The sequence below is a fragment of the Oncorhynchus masou genome, chromosome 15, assembly GCF_036934945.1.
Source record: "Oncorhynchus masou masou isolate Uvic2021 chromosome 15, UVic_Omas_1.1, whole genome shotgun sequence".
Taxonomy (NCBI): domain Eukaryota; kingdom Metazoa; phylum Chordata; class Actinopteri; order Salmoniformes; family Salmonidae; genus Oncorhynchus; species Oncorhynchus masou.
This window is the reverse complement of record NC_088226.1, coordinates 6,738,980-6,754,434: the sequence shown is the minus strand read 5'-3', so window position 1 is coordinate 6,754,434 and position 15,455 is coordinate 6,738,980. Positions and strand designations below refer to the sequence as shown.

Genomic DNA, 15,455 nt, shown 5'->3' with positions numbered 1-15,455 from the left:
TGTCCTGTCAACACAGCAGTAGTGCATCACATCAGCACTCTCTGCATGATGATTGTTGCAAGAAGCAAATCAGATGTTCAACTAAACTCTTGACTTCAAGCCCAAAGTTCGGCAGATGGCGATATTAAATCATTTCATTTTACCGTCCAAATGCATTGTATGCAGCCGGCAATAAATTCGTATCCGTAGTGGACCTTTTTGTACCTGAAACATTCTCCATTAAGGCTGCATAGGCTTCACCTTCCTCATTAGCTTTATTTAATGGATGGGTGAAAAAAAATGGGAAAATATGCGTACTTTTCTTATAAAAAAAACTTTTCCACCCGACCTGTTCAAGTGGCTAAATGTTAATCCCGAATGTTGTGTATTGCGTTCAGCCAATCAGGTTGCTGCAGTCTGTTTTTTCACCCCTCACCTAATAGAGCCCCACAGTGGAGTTGTCATAATACATATAGAACGTAGTGATCAAACAGGGAAATGGTTCCAATCATTTTTACACTATTTCTTTTTTTCCATAGGGGATTTTAGAAACACTTAAAATAAGGGCTGTGTTTCGTGTAGGCTTACATTGGCATGATGTTTTGATAACCATGTAAATCTCTCTCTGAGTTTTATCAACATATTCAGCTCTATTTATTCTCAAATAATCAAAAAAGCTAATTAGCATCAAAGTAGACATTATACAAGACTACAAATCCCTGCAAGCTCCTGATCTTTTCAACTCATTCAGTCAAAATAACAAATCTTTTGACTAATTTCATTAATTTGAGTAAGTAATGCCCAGAGCATGCAGGACCAGCAAATGATGAACTAAATTCTCCAAAGAGTCATGCTTCTTACAAGCCTTTCATTCACGTCTAATAAATTCACCCCAATGGCGCAGTGGTTTAAGTGCAAGAGGTGTCACTACATTCCCTGGTTCAAATCCAGACTGTATCACAGGCACTCGCACAGGCACTGACATCTGGCTGTGATTGGGAGTCCCATAGGGTGGTGGTACACAATTGGCCCAGTGTCGTCCAGGTTTGGCTGGGGTGGGCCATTATTCTAGATAAGAATTTGTTCTTAACTGACCTGCCTGGTTAAATAAAATACAACATTAGAATAAGATGGACGGTGAAATGAAACGCCTTAATATCGCTGTCTGCCAGCCTTTGGGCTATTTGACTCCCAGTGCAGGTATCTATATAATTTATTGATTAAAAAACACTCCGGTTTCCAACAAAAAATACATACATTGCTAACTCAACTAATAACAGGCGGCAGGTCTGTCAAAAAAAAATATATACCTTCACCCGATTGGTATTATGATTCGGTTCAGGATGATATTTTTTGGTCTTGTTCATGTCTTGCACAGCCAGCCAACCACACACAGTCGGACAGACAGCAAAGCTAAAGAGGAACAAGCAGCAAGCAATTTATTCACTCAACGAGCATAACTATTTTAGGAGATTATATTAATACTGGATTTAATAAGGTCTAATAATAACAAAGTGCATTTTAACATCAACGTCGCACGTTTTTGTATCTTTCTTCGTATGACTACCTAACAGTTAGCTTAGCTTGCTAGCAAGCTGCAAGTGCGGTAACGTTAGTTTGAGAAGAAGCTAGCTAGCGGGTTACACAGGTGCTAGCTAACCAGCTGCCAGAATGAATGTCGCAAAAAGTGGTTATCGGGTCTTTTCTGCCAATTCTACTGCAGCATGTACAGAACTAGCCAAGAAGATAACTGAGTATGTATATTTTATTGTTCTGGCTAAATGTACGTGTTATGATAGATACCTAACCAGATAATGTTGCTAGCTAGCTCGCTAAAATGTGTATGCTGGTGTTTGCAGGTGCATGGCCACAGATGAAGTAATTTGAATTTAGCCAAGCGTCTTGCTTACTGTCATTAATCGATTGGGTTTATGAGTTGGTCATTTGCTAGATGTTGACAATGACATTGAGGCTTAAGGGAATTGATTTAATGTGAGACAATGTTGGGTGTCTCGACTGTGTGAAACTGGGAACTGTCTGTTATTAACGTTAGTGACATTGAAACAGGGAGCGTGTGCCTGTGATCTAGCTGAACTCTTCCCATGTCTAGATATGCAAGGTAGTGGGCCCACTGTCTCTGAATTACAATGTGACACATTACAACATGTTGCTTGTTTGCTTGGGTTTCAAATGGTAGCGGTACAGCAGGCTTAGTCCGAGTGGGATCAGTTTCCATGCAGGGCCTCTGTCCTGTCTGAATAAGACACATCACAGTGTCATACCTCTTGTACTGATTTGTCTGGTGTTTTTTCACAGACGACTAGGAGTTGAATTGGGCAAGTCGGTGGTCTATCAAGAGTCCAATAGAGGTGAGTTGAAACCAATTATGTATATAACAGGGGAGGCTGCTAAGGGGAGGACAGCTCATAATAATTGGAATAATAACATGGAAACCATGTGTTTGATACCTTTCCATTGACTCAATTCCAGACATTAAGAGCCGTCCTCCTCTCAGCAGCCTCCACTGGTATACAGTGCATTCGGAAAGTATTCATACCCCTTCACTTTGTTACGTTACAGCCAATATTCTAAAATAGATTTTTTTAAATAAAAAAACTCCTCAATCTACACACAATATCCCATAATGACAAAGTGAAAACAGGTTTTTAGAAATGTTTGTAACTGTACTATAATTTTGAAACTGAAATCACTTCTTTACAAAAGTATTCAGACCCTTTGCTATGAGACTCAAATGTATCTATAACTTGATTGGAGTCCACCTGTGGTAAGTTCAGTTGATTAGACATGGAATGGCACACACCTGTCTATATAAGGTCCCACAGTTGACAGTGCATGTCAGAGCAAAAACCAAGCCATGTGGTCAAAGGAATTGTCCGTATAGCTCCGAGACAGGATTGTGTCGAGGTACAGATCTGGGGAAGGGTACCAAAACATTTCTGCAGCATTGAAAGTCCCCAAGAACACAGTGGCCTCTATCATTCTTAATTGGAAGAAGTTTGGAACCACCAAGACTTTACATAGAGCTGGCCACCCAGCCAAACTGAGCAATCAGGTTGAAGGGCCTTGGTCAGTGAGGTGACCAAGAACCCAATGGTCACTCTGACAGAGCACCAGAGTTCCTCTGTGAAGATGGAAGAACCTTCCAGAAGGACAATCATCTCTGCAGCACTCCACCAATCATCCTTTATGGTAGAGTGGCCAGACGGAAGCCACTCCTCAGTAAAAGGCACATGACAGCCCGCTTGGAGTTTGCCGAAAGGCACCTAAAGACTCTCAGACCATGAGAAACAAGATTCTCTGGTCTGATGAAACCAAGATTGAACTCTTTGGCCTGAATGCCAAGCGTCACGTCTGGAGGAAACCTGGAACCACAGGGGTGAAGGTTCACCTTCCAACAGGACAACAACCCATAGCACAAAGCCAATACAATGCAGGAGTGGCTTCGGGACAAGTGTCCTTGAGTGGCGCAGCCAGAGCCTGGACTTGAACCTGATCGAACATCTCTGGAGAGACCTGAAAGTAGCTGTGCAGCGACGTTCCACATCCAACCCGACAGAGCTTGAGAGGATCTGCAGAGAAGAATTGGAGAAACTGCCCAAATACAGGTGTGCCAAGCTTATAGCATCATACCCAAGAAGACTCAGGGCTGTAATTGCTGCCAAAGATGCTTCAATAAATTACTGAGTAAAGGGTCTGAATACTTATGTGATATCTCTGTTTTTTATTTGTAATATATTTGCACTAATTTGTTAACTTTTTTTCCTTTGTCATTATGGGGTATTGTGTGTAGATGGGGGGGAAAACATGTAATCAATTTTAGATGAAGGTTGTAACGTAACAAATGTGGAAAAAGTGAAGGGGTCTGAATACTTTCCGAATGCACTGTATAAATCATTGGTTGGAACAAATTATTTTCCAATCATTTCGTTCTGAACAGAACCATCAATTTTATTTTTCGTTCTTTTGCAGTGTTCCGACAGCAAAATTATTTTGTGAACCGTTTCTAACCCAAAAAACGGTTTATATCATTCCTTTCTGTTCCTTTTTAAACCTCCTGAAAAAGATTTTTTAAAACATTTAGTTCGACATTAAATCACCACCAATTAGTGCGGATAGAATAGCTTGCTATGGAGCAGGCAAGCTATTTACATGGATTGGACAGACAAGTGTAGGGTGCGAGATGGGACTGAAATTGAAATTGAAATTGAGAGCGAGAGAGGGAGGGCTTTGCATAGGCACTTAGTTGCATTTTTTTTGTGGGACTGGAAAAGAATGCCTGGAATATAAAATAATGTTATTAACCGGTTCCCATACTTTTAAAATAACTGTTCTGTTCCGGAACAGTATAGATCATGTTTGTTCCCGATTCTGTTCCTCAAAAAAAAAACATTGGTTCTGTTCCCTGAACCAGTTCCAACTCCTAGTTGACACCCAGTCACTCTGCCTACTCTGCTAATACAAAGGACAACCTATTTGTTTGGCCTGATACAAAGCATTTTTCTCTTTTGGAAAACATGACATGTTACAGATGAGTGTTTACAATGGCTTGATAATTATGCCTGAACTGAGTGTTATGCCCTAGTTGACATAAACAAGTCTAGGCACATTTGGGGAGCTGTAAGTGTAAAGTTAGCATTTTACCCACACTTGCTGTTGATTCAACTTTATGTGACCCTTGATAGAGACCAGAGTAGACGTGAAGGAATCTGTTCGCGGCCAAACTATCTTCATCATCCAGACCATACCCAGGTGAGTAGACTGAAATATGTCATCTCCTCCACACTTCTGTTCTAGGACACACACACAAACCTATACTGTGTGTGTAATGTGGTGCAGCCTTTAGGACTATGCATATCAATCTATATTGTAGGAGGGGTATTCACACAGTCATATCACGTGTTAGGTTGCATTACCCATATTCAAACCTGTTTGATTCACACACTATAAATCAGGCACAAACTCATCTACCATAATATGAATAGCTACCAGTGTTATTAATAACCATCCTCTTATCTGTCATCTGACTTGGCGTGCACAAGCTGTACTGAGCATATGCTGTTGCCCTCTGCTGGAGAGTTGCTCAGTATGAGTTTGCACTGACCGCACCATAAATGTGACCATTATTTGTTATTGACACTTTTCCCTTGTTTTAACCAGAGATGTCAACACGGCCATCATGGAGCTGCTGGTCATGGCCTACGCCCTTAAGACCTCCTGTGCAAAGAACATAATTGGGGTCATTCCCTATTTCCCCTACAGCAAGCAGTGCAAGATGAGAAAAAGGGGTTCCATAGTGTGCAAGCTGCTGGCTTCCATGCTAGCCAAAGCAGGTAATTACAGCCTGTATGCAAGTGTTAACAGTTTACTGTTTACATTGCCCTTGACCATCTGTGTTAAAGCAAAATGTCTACATATTTCAACTTCATATTTGTAAGCAGCCCCACCCCAACATCAATATATGTGAAAATGGAGCACTTTTTTTGTTTTGTGGAAAAAAATTATAGAGGAAGACAAGTGTTTCCAAAGTCGTCAGCGGTGTGCATCATGTGATTCTAACCAATAATGAGTAGGCATTGACTTCTAATTGTCTTCTAATTGGTTGATGATGTCATTGGAAGCACATATTCACCTATTTATTTTACTACAAAACAGAAACGTGCCATTTTCACGTGTTGATGTTGGGGTTGTGCTGGAGAGGAATTCAAAGTGGAAAATGTCTTACATTTTCCTTTAAACTTGCCTCTGTGGCTGATTTCTCATTCTGCACCCTCTGTTAAAAGCAGTCTGCTGTTTCTTCAGTCTCTTTTCTCATCCTCTCTCTTTCTCCTTCCAGGTTTAACTCACATCATCACCATGGACTTACATCAGAAGGAGATTCAGGGCTTCTTCAGTTTTCCAGTGGACAACCTGCGTGCCTCCCCCTTCCTGCTTCAGTACATCCAGGAGGAGGTAACCATCTCACTGTAGCTCATGTGCCATGCCTGGTAGTAAAGTTGTAAGATAGTAAACTACACTCAGCAGCCTATTCAATGTCAAATGTGGGCTCCTCTCACTTCCCTTCAGGTCCCAGATTACAGAAACGCCATTATTGTTGCAAAGTCACCGTCTGCTGCTAAGAGGTAACATACTATTTAGTTACGGAGGCCTGGAGTGTGATCATCTAATGTACATAATGTAAAAGGGTGTCTGCATTTCTCCGGTGTTTTCTTGCTGTTGTCTTTCAGAGCTCAGTCCTATGCAGAGCGACTGCGTTTGGGCCTGGCAGTGATGCATGGCGAGGCTCAGTGTTCAGAGTCTGACATGGCGGACGGACGACACTCTCCCCCCTGTGTCCGTAACACCTCAGGACACCCTGGGCTGGAGTTGCCTTGTAAGACCTCTCTAGAAGCCCTATATAGCTTATAGCTTGGTAACTAGCCAGGTGTAGTTGTCGTTAGTCTGCCATCAGATCAAATTGAAACTGTATCTTTGTCTGTAGCTTCTCCAATTCTTTAGTGTTGGTCAGGCTGTGTCTGTAAGATATAGATGGATGCATAGATGCCTGTACTCGTCTATGGTTGCATCCAAAAATATGTGTAGTGTGAAATGTTCAAGTCTCTGAATTATTTTAATAATTATTTCAAACCCCCAAAATATCCATGGCAAAATCCTCATCATATGGATTTAATGTCAGCACTAACAGCTTCATAAGTGATGATTCTGCTATAACCATTTCAACACCTGACATTATTTTTCAAGGATCTTGAATTGCGTAGCCTATTTACTGCACGTTCTAATTCCACACATACACTGCTTCTACTAATGTTGCGACCTTAGCCTCCCTAAAATGTAAAGGCATTCATACCAAATCGTTTTAGAAGGATTTCCATGTTTAAAAATGACATTTTGAATAAGAGAACATACATTTTGTTTTTCATTTTGAGAGAATGACAGTAACTTGATATTGGAGACGTCTCATTTTCTCAGTACATTTGCAGTAAGGCTGTTAAAACAGTCTGGTCTGACAACATGGTCAGACTTTCTGTCTGGGCTTTGTGTCATTGGCAAATGACTCCAGAGTATTTATTATGCCAACTGTCTGTGTCCCCCTTCAGCTTTAATGTTTGTAATAATATTTGTATTATTTACTTAATTAATTATCCTTGACTTAAAAAATCCTCTTATTGTAAGCCTGGGTCAGTTGCAAACTGTCCTACACATTTATTGAATGAATAAGCTGAGAGGAATGGTTTTGGATTCTTCACGGGTTAGCTTTAAAGATTTTGCTTCATGTAAGAGGATTTTCCCAGTCTTGGCTTTATGTCTTCGTAGTCTGTTATGTCCAGTCTCTGTGGATGTGTGTTAACGTGGTGTTTATTTGTTGATAATAGCTGGCAGCAAACAACAAGCTCCGTTCCCAGGCATAGAGCTCCCAAGTACGACCGTAAACTTAATTCCCTTTTGACCACCAAATGGTTCCTCTCCAAATGGTTCCTAAATGCGTGCATGTAGTGATCAAGGGTTTTCGAATCATCTTGCCAACAAACAGTCTTAAGTGCAAGGTCCTCAGTTGTGATTGAGGAAAGCATAACAAAGACAATCAATGGACCAATTACAAATGATCTGGATCAGGTAGTTGATGTGGTCCAGCGCTACAGATCCATAGTGGGTGTACTGATGCCTATATACCTTTACTGCATACTGTAGATGAGATCCTCATCAGGAATGGATCAATGTCTTCCTTGATCCACAGTCAGGTGTCCAGCAGTGTGCCGTGTCAGAGGCAGAGACTTCAGATTGTTCTGCAAGATGGCCTGAAAGCCCTCCGTTAGTTGCTTTGTGAGACTCTCTTCAATCATCTGACAAATGGAACCATTTCTCCCAGATACATGTTTATATTTTCATCCGGACTCATCTTGCCAATCAACACATCATGCTTCCCTATTGAAGCCTCGCCCGAAGGAGTCTGATTAACACCTGGCCTTCAGAAATGCATGTTTTGAATACTAATTAAGCATGCCGTTGATATATAGGCCTAATACATCATGATAGGAAGAGGAAACAGGATAATCATTTTGTTCAGAATCTAAAGCAAAGATCCAGATTTTTGGGTGGGTGGCAACATGTTGTTCTTGTGTGTGCTGCTGAACACACAGTACAGTACACCACAGTAGGTCAGGTCAGGGTTATGTTGTGTTCACCCTCTTCCCTACTGCCCATACAAACCAGTGGGCTGCTGTGTCACACACCTTGGGCATTCCCACTTTTAAATAACTGTAAATCCTAAACGTGGACCCTACATGTCAATAACAACACATCTACTGGTTTGGGTGTGAATATGCAAATCTGATTATATACCTCAAACCATGACTATCACATATTAGTTGTATTATAGCATATGTTTTCCTTAGCCCAGCAATGCTGGCTTCTAGCATCATTGAGAGGATTGCTGAGATCTTCAGGCTTTTCAACTGTTGCCTCATATATCCAAGACAAGTTTATCTATAACATATGTGTAGGCCTAACTATAGTTTTTACTAGATCATTTTGATTAATTTCTATATTCTACCTGAAAATACTTCAAGACTACAGAAGGTTTTAAGACCTAGTGGTGATGTTGATGCATTTTGAAAAGCTGAAATGTTCCAGTGCTTATTATTGCTTGTGTGTGGTCCCCTGTAAGGAAGGCATGTGTTCCAGGAAGGAATGTGTTCCTGGCATGAACCTGTGTTCCCTGCTCATCTCTAGCTTCCACTCCCACAATCAGCTTCCCCACTCTGGCTGGCTGATTGTCCATCCGCTGATTGTGCGCTTCCCCCATTGACTGACAACAGTGGTGTTCAATAAGACAAACCTGGAACATTAGTAAGCGTGTGATTACCTCATCAGTGCTTGTCTGCCTCTCGTTTTTGATGGATTAACGACAAGATTAGGTTGTGCATATTGTTATATGCAAACTGTTGCCAAATGTCTGCACTGAGCTCTGAGCAGACATTGTGTAGTGGAGGCAATTTAATATCAGCGTCTGATTGGGTATGCTGGGCAAAAAGCCTGTCATTTTGATTATCCTTGTGCTGGAATGAGTTTGGCATTCCATTTAAATCTATAAGGTTATAATTGGGACAATTGACAGAATTGATCTAATTTCCCAATTACATCTCATTTTGAAAAGAGAATGTTAGTCAGTTACCCAGAAGGGAGGGAATTGCATGGAACATCAACTATTAATAGAAGAATACATAATCATAACAGTGATTGAAATTGGACTTTGTAATTGTGGAAAGCTCATACTTTTGAACCCATTTTACCCAATCTACTCTGAGATGTATCCTCATTAGTTTGACTGTTTATGCCTATGGATACTGTATGTGATGACTAGCAGTGACCAGTTCGTTCTTCCTTTTCAGTAATGATGGCGAAGGAGAAGCCCCCGATCACTGTTGTAGGAGATGTGGGCGGAAGAATCGCCATCATTGTTGTAAGAAATGTGCCCATTTGTTTGGGCCATTTGTGGTTTTGTCTTGCAAGGCCTGTGCTAAAATGAGCAAATTGAAATGAATTTGCAACATTTTGCCACATTGTATTTAATAACAGAATATGACAGCCTTAGATTATGAATGAAGGAACTACAGTCGTACATCATTTCCAATCCCGTGGTTGCCGTTCTTTCCCAGGATGACATCATCGACGACGTGGAGGACTTTGTGGCGGCAGCTGAGATTCTGAAGGAGAGAGGAGCTTATAAGATCTACATCATGGCTACACATGGGCTGCTGTCTGCCGATGCCCCCCGTCTTATTGAGGAGTCCGCCATCGACGAGGTGAGATACAGATGTAGGATCTTCATTTCAGACAGTGCTACAGCAGGAAAATAATCCTGCAGCAACAGGAAATGTGGATTATAATTAATAGATGTTTTTTGAGGGGAAAATCAAGTGGAAATGACAACCTTCAGAAGCCTTTTTAATCTTCAATTACACTACAGGTTTTCAAGTTTTAGATTTCTTGCATTACATTTCCTGCAACAGGGTGATCAAATTAAGATCCTACATCTGTAACAGCAGCCCTGTGTTCTGAATTTATCACTACATCTTGAATGGGGAAGTGCTCAGTTCCCCATCGTAAAAGCTTTTCAGTCACTTTACAAAAGAAAGGCACTGGCAACACTTTCTATGTACCACCTGTGTGCAAGATATTGCAACTTGATTCGTAGGATGTTTCATCGCCTGTATAAAAGCTGTTATAAGATATGGTAGTCAGGCACAGTTCAGTCTGGGTATGAGACAATATAGACCACACCGACGAACGGTTGAAAGCAGCGGGTGGCCCGGCCGTCCTATCGCCTTTGACCACAGTACATCGTCCATCATTTTATATTTATTTCCCAGTGATTCTACATGTAACATCAACACTGTTCGTGGACATCCAGCAGGTGATCTACTGCACACGGCCAACCTTCATTATGGTGTTTCCTCCTCTGTTCCCTGTCTGTCTGCCCCCCAGGTGGTGGTGACTAACACCGTCCCTCACGAGGTACAGAAGCTCCAGTGTCCCAAGATCAAGACAGTGGACGTCAGTATGATCCTGGCCGAGGCCATCCGCCGCATCCACAACGGGGAGTCCATGGCCTACCTGTTCCGCAACATCACGGTGGACGACTAGGGCCACAGAGGCAGGGTTGAGTCTGTGCTAGGTGAGGTGTTAGCGTGTATACCACCGGTTTTCTCCTATGCTTCCCTCCTCCACAGTGCTAGAAATGCATACTGTCCCTGTTGTCTGCACCTTCACACACAGCCTAGTTCCGATGACTAGGACGAGGGGGAGTACCCTCATCATATTCCCTCTTACAAACCAATAAAATGCATTTTCATCAGCTTTTAGTGTCCGAAACATAACATGGAGTTGCTCAATAAAAGCGATAAAAGAAACAAAAAGTTGAGCAATACTAAAAGGTTGATTTAACGTGCATATTTGTTGTCAGGTCATTTTTCTTTTTTGCCTTACTATGCTACGGTCTGGCAAACCGGCAATGCATGAATTACTGTACCTCACCTCCATGGTAGTTTTGATGTCTTTTTTAATTCCTCCATGCTTCAAGATATGAAGGGATTTGTTATTTTGTTAGTTCACTGTTCATTGTTTTTCCCACCTTAGTAAAAGGCGTAGGGTGAGTGTTACGATGAAAACTAGCTTTCCTTGTCTAGCCCAGGGGTGGGAAAAATATATATGTATTTTTTGGGGGGATTATTTTGGGTCAAAAACTCCAGGCCACTCTTGAACGTCTGAAGCTAGATAAAAAGTATGTAGATATTATAATGGACTGATATTCTTTTTAAACGGCCCCTTTTCTGGCCCACAAATTGCTTTTGAAAAAAATCTGTGCGGCCTTCTGATAAATGTTGAAATCCCGATGTGGCCCTCGAGCCAAAATGATTGCTCACCCCTGGTCTAGCCACTGTCAACATATCTAATGATGGCTTTTTCTTCAGTTCTCCGTTATGAAGGAGGTTGACCCTATTTCACTCTTTAAGTATCTTCCCAATAACATCACTTATTGCTTGAATCATTTCCCCCCACACCCCTGGCCCTCCAGGCCTACCGAGCACTGTGACTGCTTTGCATTTAGATGCAGGTGTGTTAATGCAAAACCTACTGAGAACAAAGATAAAGGAACCCTAGTACAGCAGCTCCCAACCAGTTCTGTGTGACACCTAAGCCTCGTGAATTCAGGCGGACTCACCAAATACATCTAATAAGACCACATGTATTGTCTACCACCACACATTAGTCCACAGATTAGGAACTTTTGACCCACCATGTTTGAATCCCAAACACTGTCCTAGTCATTGTTACTGTATTGGTCCAGTCAGTCAACTGTAACAAATGTCATGATGATCTGAATGGATATAACCTTTTATATTAAAGGGGGATATGACATCCTGACTCTGAAGTAGACTTTCCTATATAGTCTTGTTGCTTCTCATTGGCATTCAGAAAGACTGATAATATATGCATAATGTGTCCATGCTGAGGTCATGGTTTTGAATATAGAAATTGTAATCGTGACCCTTTACCGTATGATGTATGGAATTGTGGTGTCAACTTGCTGATCAGGAGGACTGAGATCTGTCATGATGGATGCCATTTAGTGTCCCCTATGAAAAGATGTGGACTAATAGTCAAACTGATGTTCAAGGGAAGTTGTGTCTGAACCCTCTGTTGGAGCTTTAAGCTCAGGGAGATTTGTTTCTGAGGCAAATGCATAATGTATGTGAAGAAAAACCGCTCTTAATGCTTGTGCCTATGTCTCTGGTACAGCAAAGTCTGCAAATGTAAATGTGTTACATTCCGTTCGGCAGAACTTTCTCTTTACCATTCTTTGTTACTTTTGTTGTTGACATTCGTTCCTTTGTTATCCTGTAGGATGTGCTAATTGTAAACCGCTAACTACCTGTGTGTGGTACAGACATGAGGAAAGGTCCTTCTTGGAGAGAAATAGCTGTTGCTATGCCAACTCATATCCATGTCTTCCGACAGCACATTGATTTGTTACTTCACTCTCATTGTCTGATCTTGATGTAGCCTATTTTATGAGTTTATGATTTAATCGAATAATTGGTGTCTGCATCCAATGTTTTGTAAGTTAAAATAAACCTTTGGCTTCATTTGTTTTTGCAAGACTTTTTATTGGTGAACATAATTGTTATGTGTTTAAAATGTAACCAGTTACTACAATTCTCCAGAATAAAATGTATCTCTAGTCTTAACAATCAATTTACTCTTCTGTTAAAATGAACCCTTCACATTATTCAGGTCAAACTTCATCAGATTCCAGAACTATTGATTTGTAATTACACAATTATTTGACCATCGTACAATCCCAATATTGTCAGTTGTTATACTTGATCAGGGGAAAATACCATTGAGTTTTATCTACGCTTTGATCAGAGAACATTACTTCTGGTTTGTGTTGTTGTAGTATAGCTACCTAATGCAGTGAGTGTACAGTACAGTGAGAACTTCTTCAGATGAAGTCAGGGACCCTTTACTTGTTCCAAACTTCTCAGGTTTCTACTCATCACTGAGGAGCTTTGACCAAGTTGAGGGGCAGAGACGGACTAGAAAACTCTTATCCCATGCAGTGGAGGCATTGGTAAGGATGCGCATGCTAAAATTCTTCACCACCACTCCTAAGAACTGTAAAAAGGTATGATAAAGACATTATAGACGAGTAATAGAATCTCTTAACTAGAAGTGCTGACTTCTGATGCTGGCCCTTTGAAGTCTTGGATCACAGAAAATAATTTGCATGCATAATATTTAAGAGCTGTAAGTTAGCCCATCACCTATAAAATACATTGTACATTTAAGTTTTGATAGATGGTAAACAGAAGCCCTTACAACCCCGGAGAGAGTGGTACGCACCTGAGTATGGGTCTCTGTTGGTGAGCGTTGGTGGTGTGAACTAGCTGGTGCATCGACAGCTGTGTGTTTAAACAGGACCCAAAGAGGAACTAGAGTGTCACAGATCATAGGTCACTTCCTCGTCTGGGCAGAGGGAAACAATGCACCATGTCTCTGTGTGTGGTTGGAAATGTTTCCCCTTTATGTGTGTGCACAGTACTATATATTAGAATTATCACTAGAGCACAGTTGTTATGGTCTTAACTTTCATTAAGTACACTTATACTGGATTCTGATTGTTACTATGGAAACATTATCTGCTGGTAATTGTTGATACAGATCGCTACAGGAAGTTCATATAGATAGCTAATGTCCATGCAACCATATTATATAACTGACATTATTTGTGGCAGTGTCAGGTTGATGATGCATTGATCAGGAAAGTAGATCCGTATGTGAGAATTTCACACTCTTTTTATATGCAACCTAGACATGATTCCCTGCAGAATGGTTTCTGTTACTAGCCATGTCAATGATCTGGGCATTGGAGGAACAAGTTGACATCCTGCCGAGCAGCACAAACAATGGTCTTTTGTCTGGCACAGTGAGAGGTTCCCTAGTATTTTATTTCTGCTCTGGCCAGGTTTTGTATTTACTAACAGGTTTCCCCATAGATTTCAAGGTGTGTTGTGTGACAGACTAGCAATGTCAAAAACATATAGGCCTACCACTAGAGGGTAATGTGAGACAACTTACTGTAAATGGTGACATTTTAACATTTTAATTTAATCTTTTATTTCGCTAGGCAAGTCAGTTAAGGACACATTCTTATTTACAATGAAGGCCTACCAAAAGGCCTCCTGCTGGGACAGGGGCTGGGATAATATATATAATATAGGACCAAACACATCACGACGAGAGACACCACAACACTACATAAAGAGAAACCTAAGACAACATAGCAAGGCAGCGACACATGACAACACAGCATGGTAGCAACACAACATGATGACAACAACATGGTAGCAACACAACATGGCAGCAGCACAAAACATGGTACAAACATTATTGGGCACAGACAACAGCACAAAGGGCAACAAGGTAGAGACAACAATACATCACGCAAAGCAGCCACAACTGTCAGTAAGAGTGTCCATGATTGAGTCTTTGAATGAAGAAATGCAGATAAAACTGTCCAGTTTGAGTGTTTTTTTGCAGCTTGTTCCAGTCATTAGCTGCAGCGAACTGAAAAGAGGAGCGACCCAGGGATGTGTGTGCTTTGGGAACCTTCAATAGAATGTGACTGGCAGAACGGGTGTTGTATGTGGAGGATGAGGGCTGCAGTAGATATCCCAAATAGGGGGAGTGGGGCCTAAGAGGGTTTTATAAATAAGCTTCAACCAGTGGGTCTTGCGACATGTATACAGAGATGACCAGTTTACAGAGGAGCATAGAGTGCACTGATGTGAGCATTGTTGGCAAATCTGATAGCCGAATGGTAAAGCCGCTTGAGAACACCTTTACCTGCCGATCTACAAATTGCGTCTCCATAATCTAGCATGGGTAGGATGGTGAAGATGCTTGAAGAGGTAGGATACTTGTTGAATTTGTGATACTGGTATGTTTTGGGATGATTCTACACCCCTGGTACTGAAGCTGATTTTATTGTCAGCATAACCACATTTGTGTCTTGTTGATTGTATGCTTGTTTATGTTCTTTTGATTTATTCCAGAGCTTGGCCAGGTCTCTGCTGCAATCATACTGGAAATGGACAGATTTTTGGGGGTATTGCTTTGTAAGTTGTTCTAAATATAATCTCTGGGCTAGTCTGTTATACAGTTTCTGGCTTGTTGAGTTTTGACTTGAGTAAAGAGATTTGATGTTTGCATGATAAATAAGTCCTTGTCACACCTCATACCAGATGTGTTATTACTTGGCCATTAGTTTATTGCACTTTCGTTTCCAATAAGCACCTGCCAAAATGATTCCACCGAAAATGACCATGACTAATACTTTGATATATAATAATTATTTATTTATCATGAATAGACCATATATATATATATATACA

At 41.0% G+C, this 15,455-nt stretch overlaps 1 protein-coding gene across 2 annotated transcripts; it reads left to right on the top strand.

Annotated features, from left to right (window-relative positions):
• The first annotated feature begins 1,354 nt into the window (after nucleotides 1-1,354).
• On the top strand, nucleotides 1,355-12,644 carry LOC135555426 (phosphoribosyl pyrophosphate synthase-associated protein 1). 2 transcript variants are annotated; one of them, XM_064987836.1, is made up of 11 exons: nucleotides 1,355-1,733; nucleotides 2,296-2,348; nucleotides 4,683-4,749; nucleotides 5,158-5,330; nucleotides 5,834-5,949; nucleotides 6,064-6,119; nucleotides 6,225-6,370; nucleotides 7,371-7,415; nucleotides 9,387-9,457; nucleotides 9,654-9,800; nucleotides 10,483-12,644. In XM_064987836.1, the coding sequence occupies exons 1-11, from the start codon at nucleotides 1,651-1,653 to the stop codon at nucleotides 10,639-10,641; spliced, it is 1,116 nt and encodes a 371-aa protein (XP_064843908.1). In that variant the 5' UTR covers nucleotides 1,355-1,650; the 3' UTR covers nucleotides 10,642-12,644. The 2 variants fall into 2 exon arrangements, with proteins under 2 accessions (XP_064843908.1, XP_064843909.1); XM_064987837.1 differs by lacking the exon at nucleotides 7,371-7,415.
• Nucleotides 12,645-15,455: the final 2,811 nt, after the last annotated feature.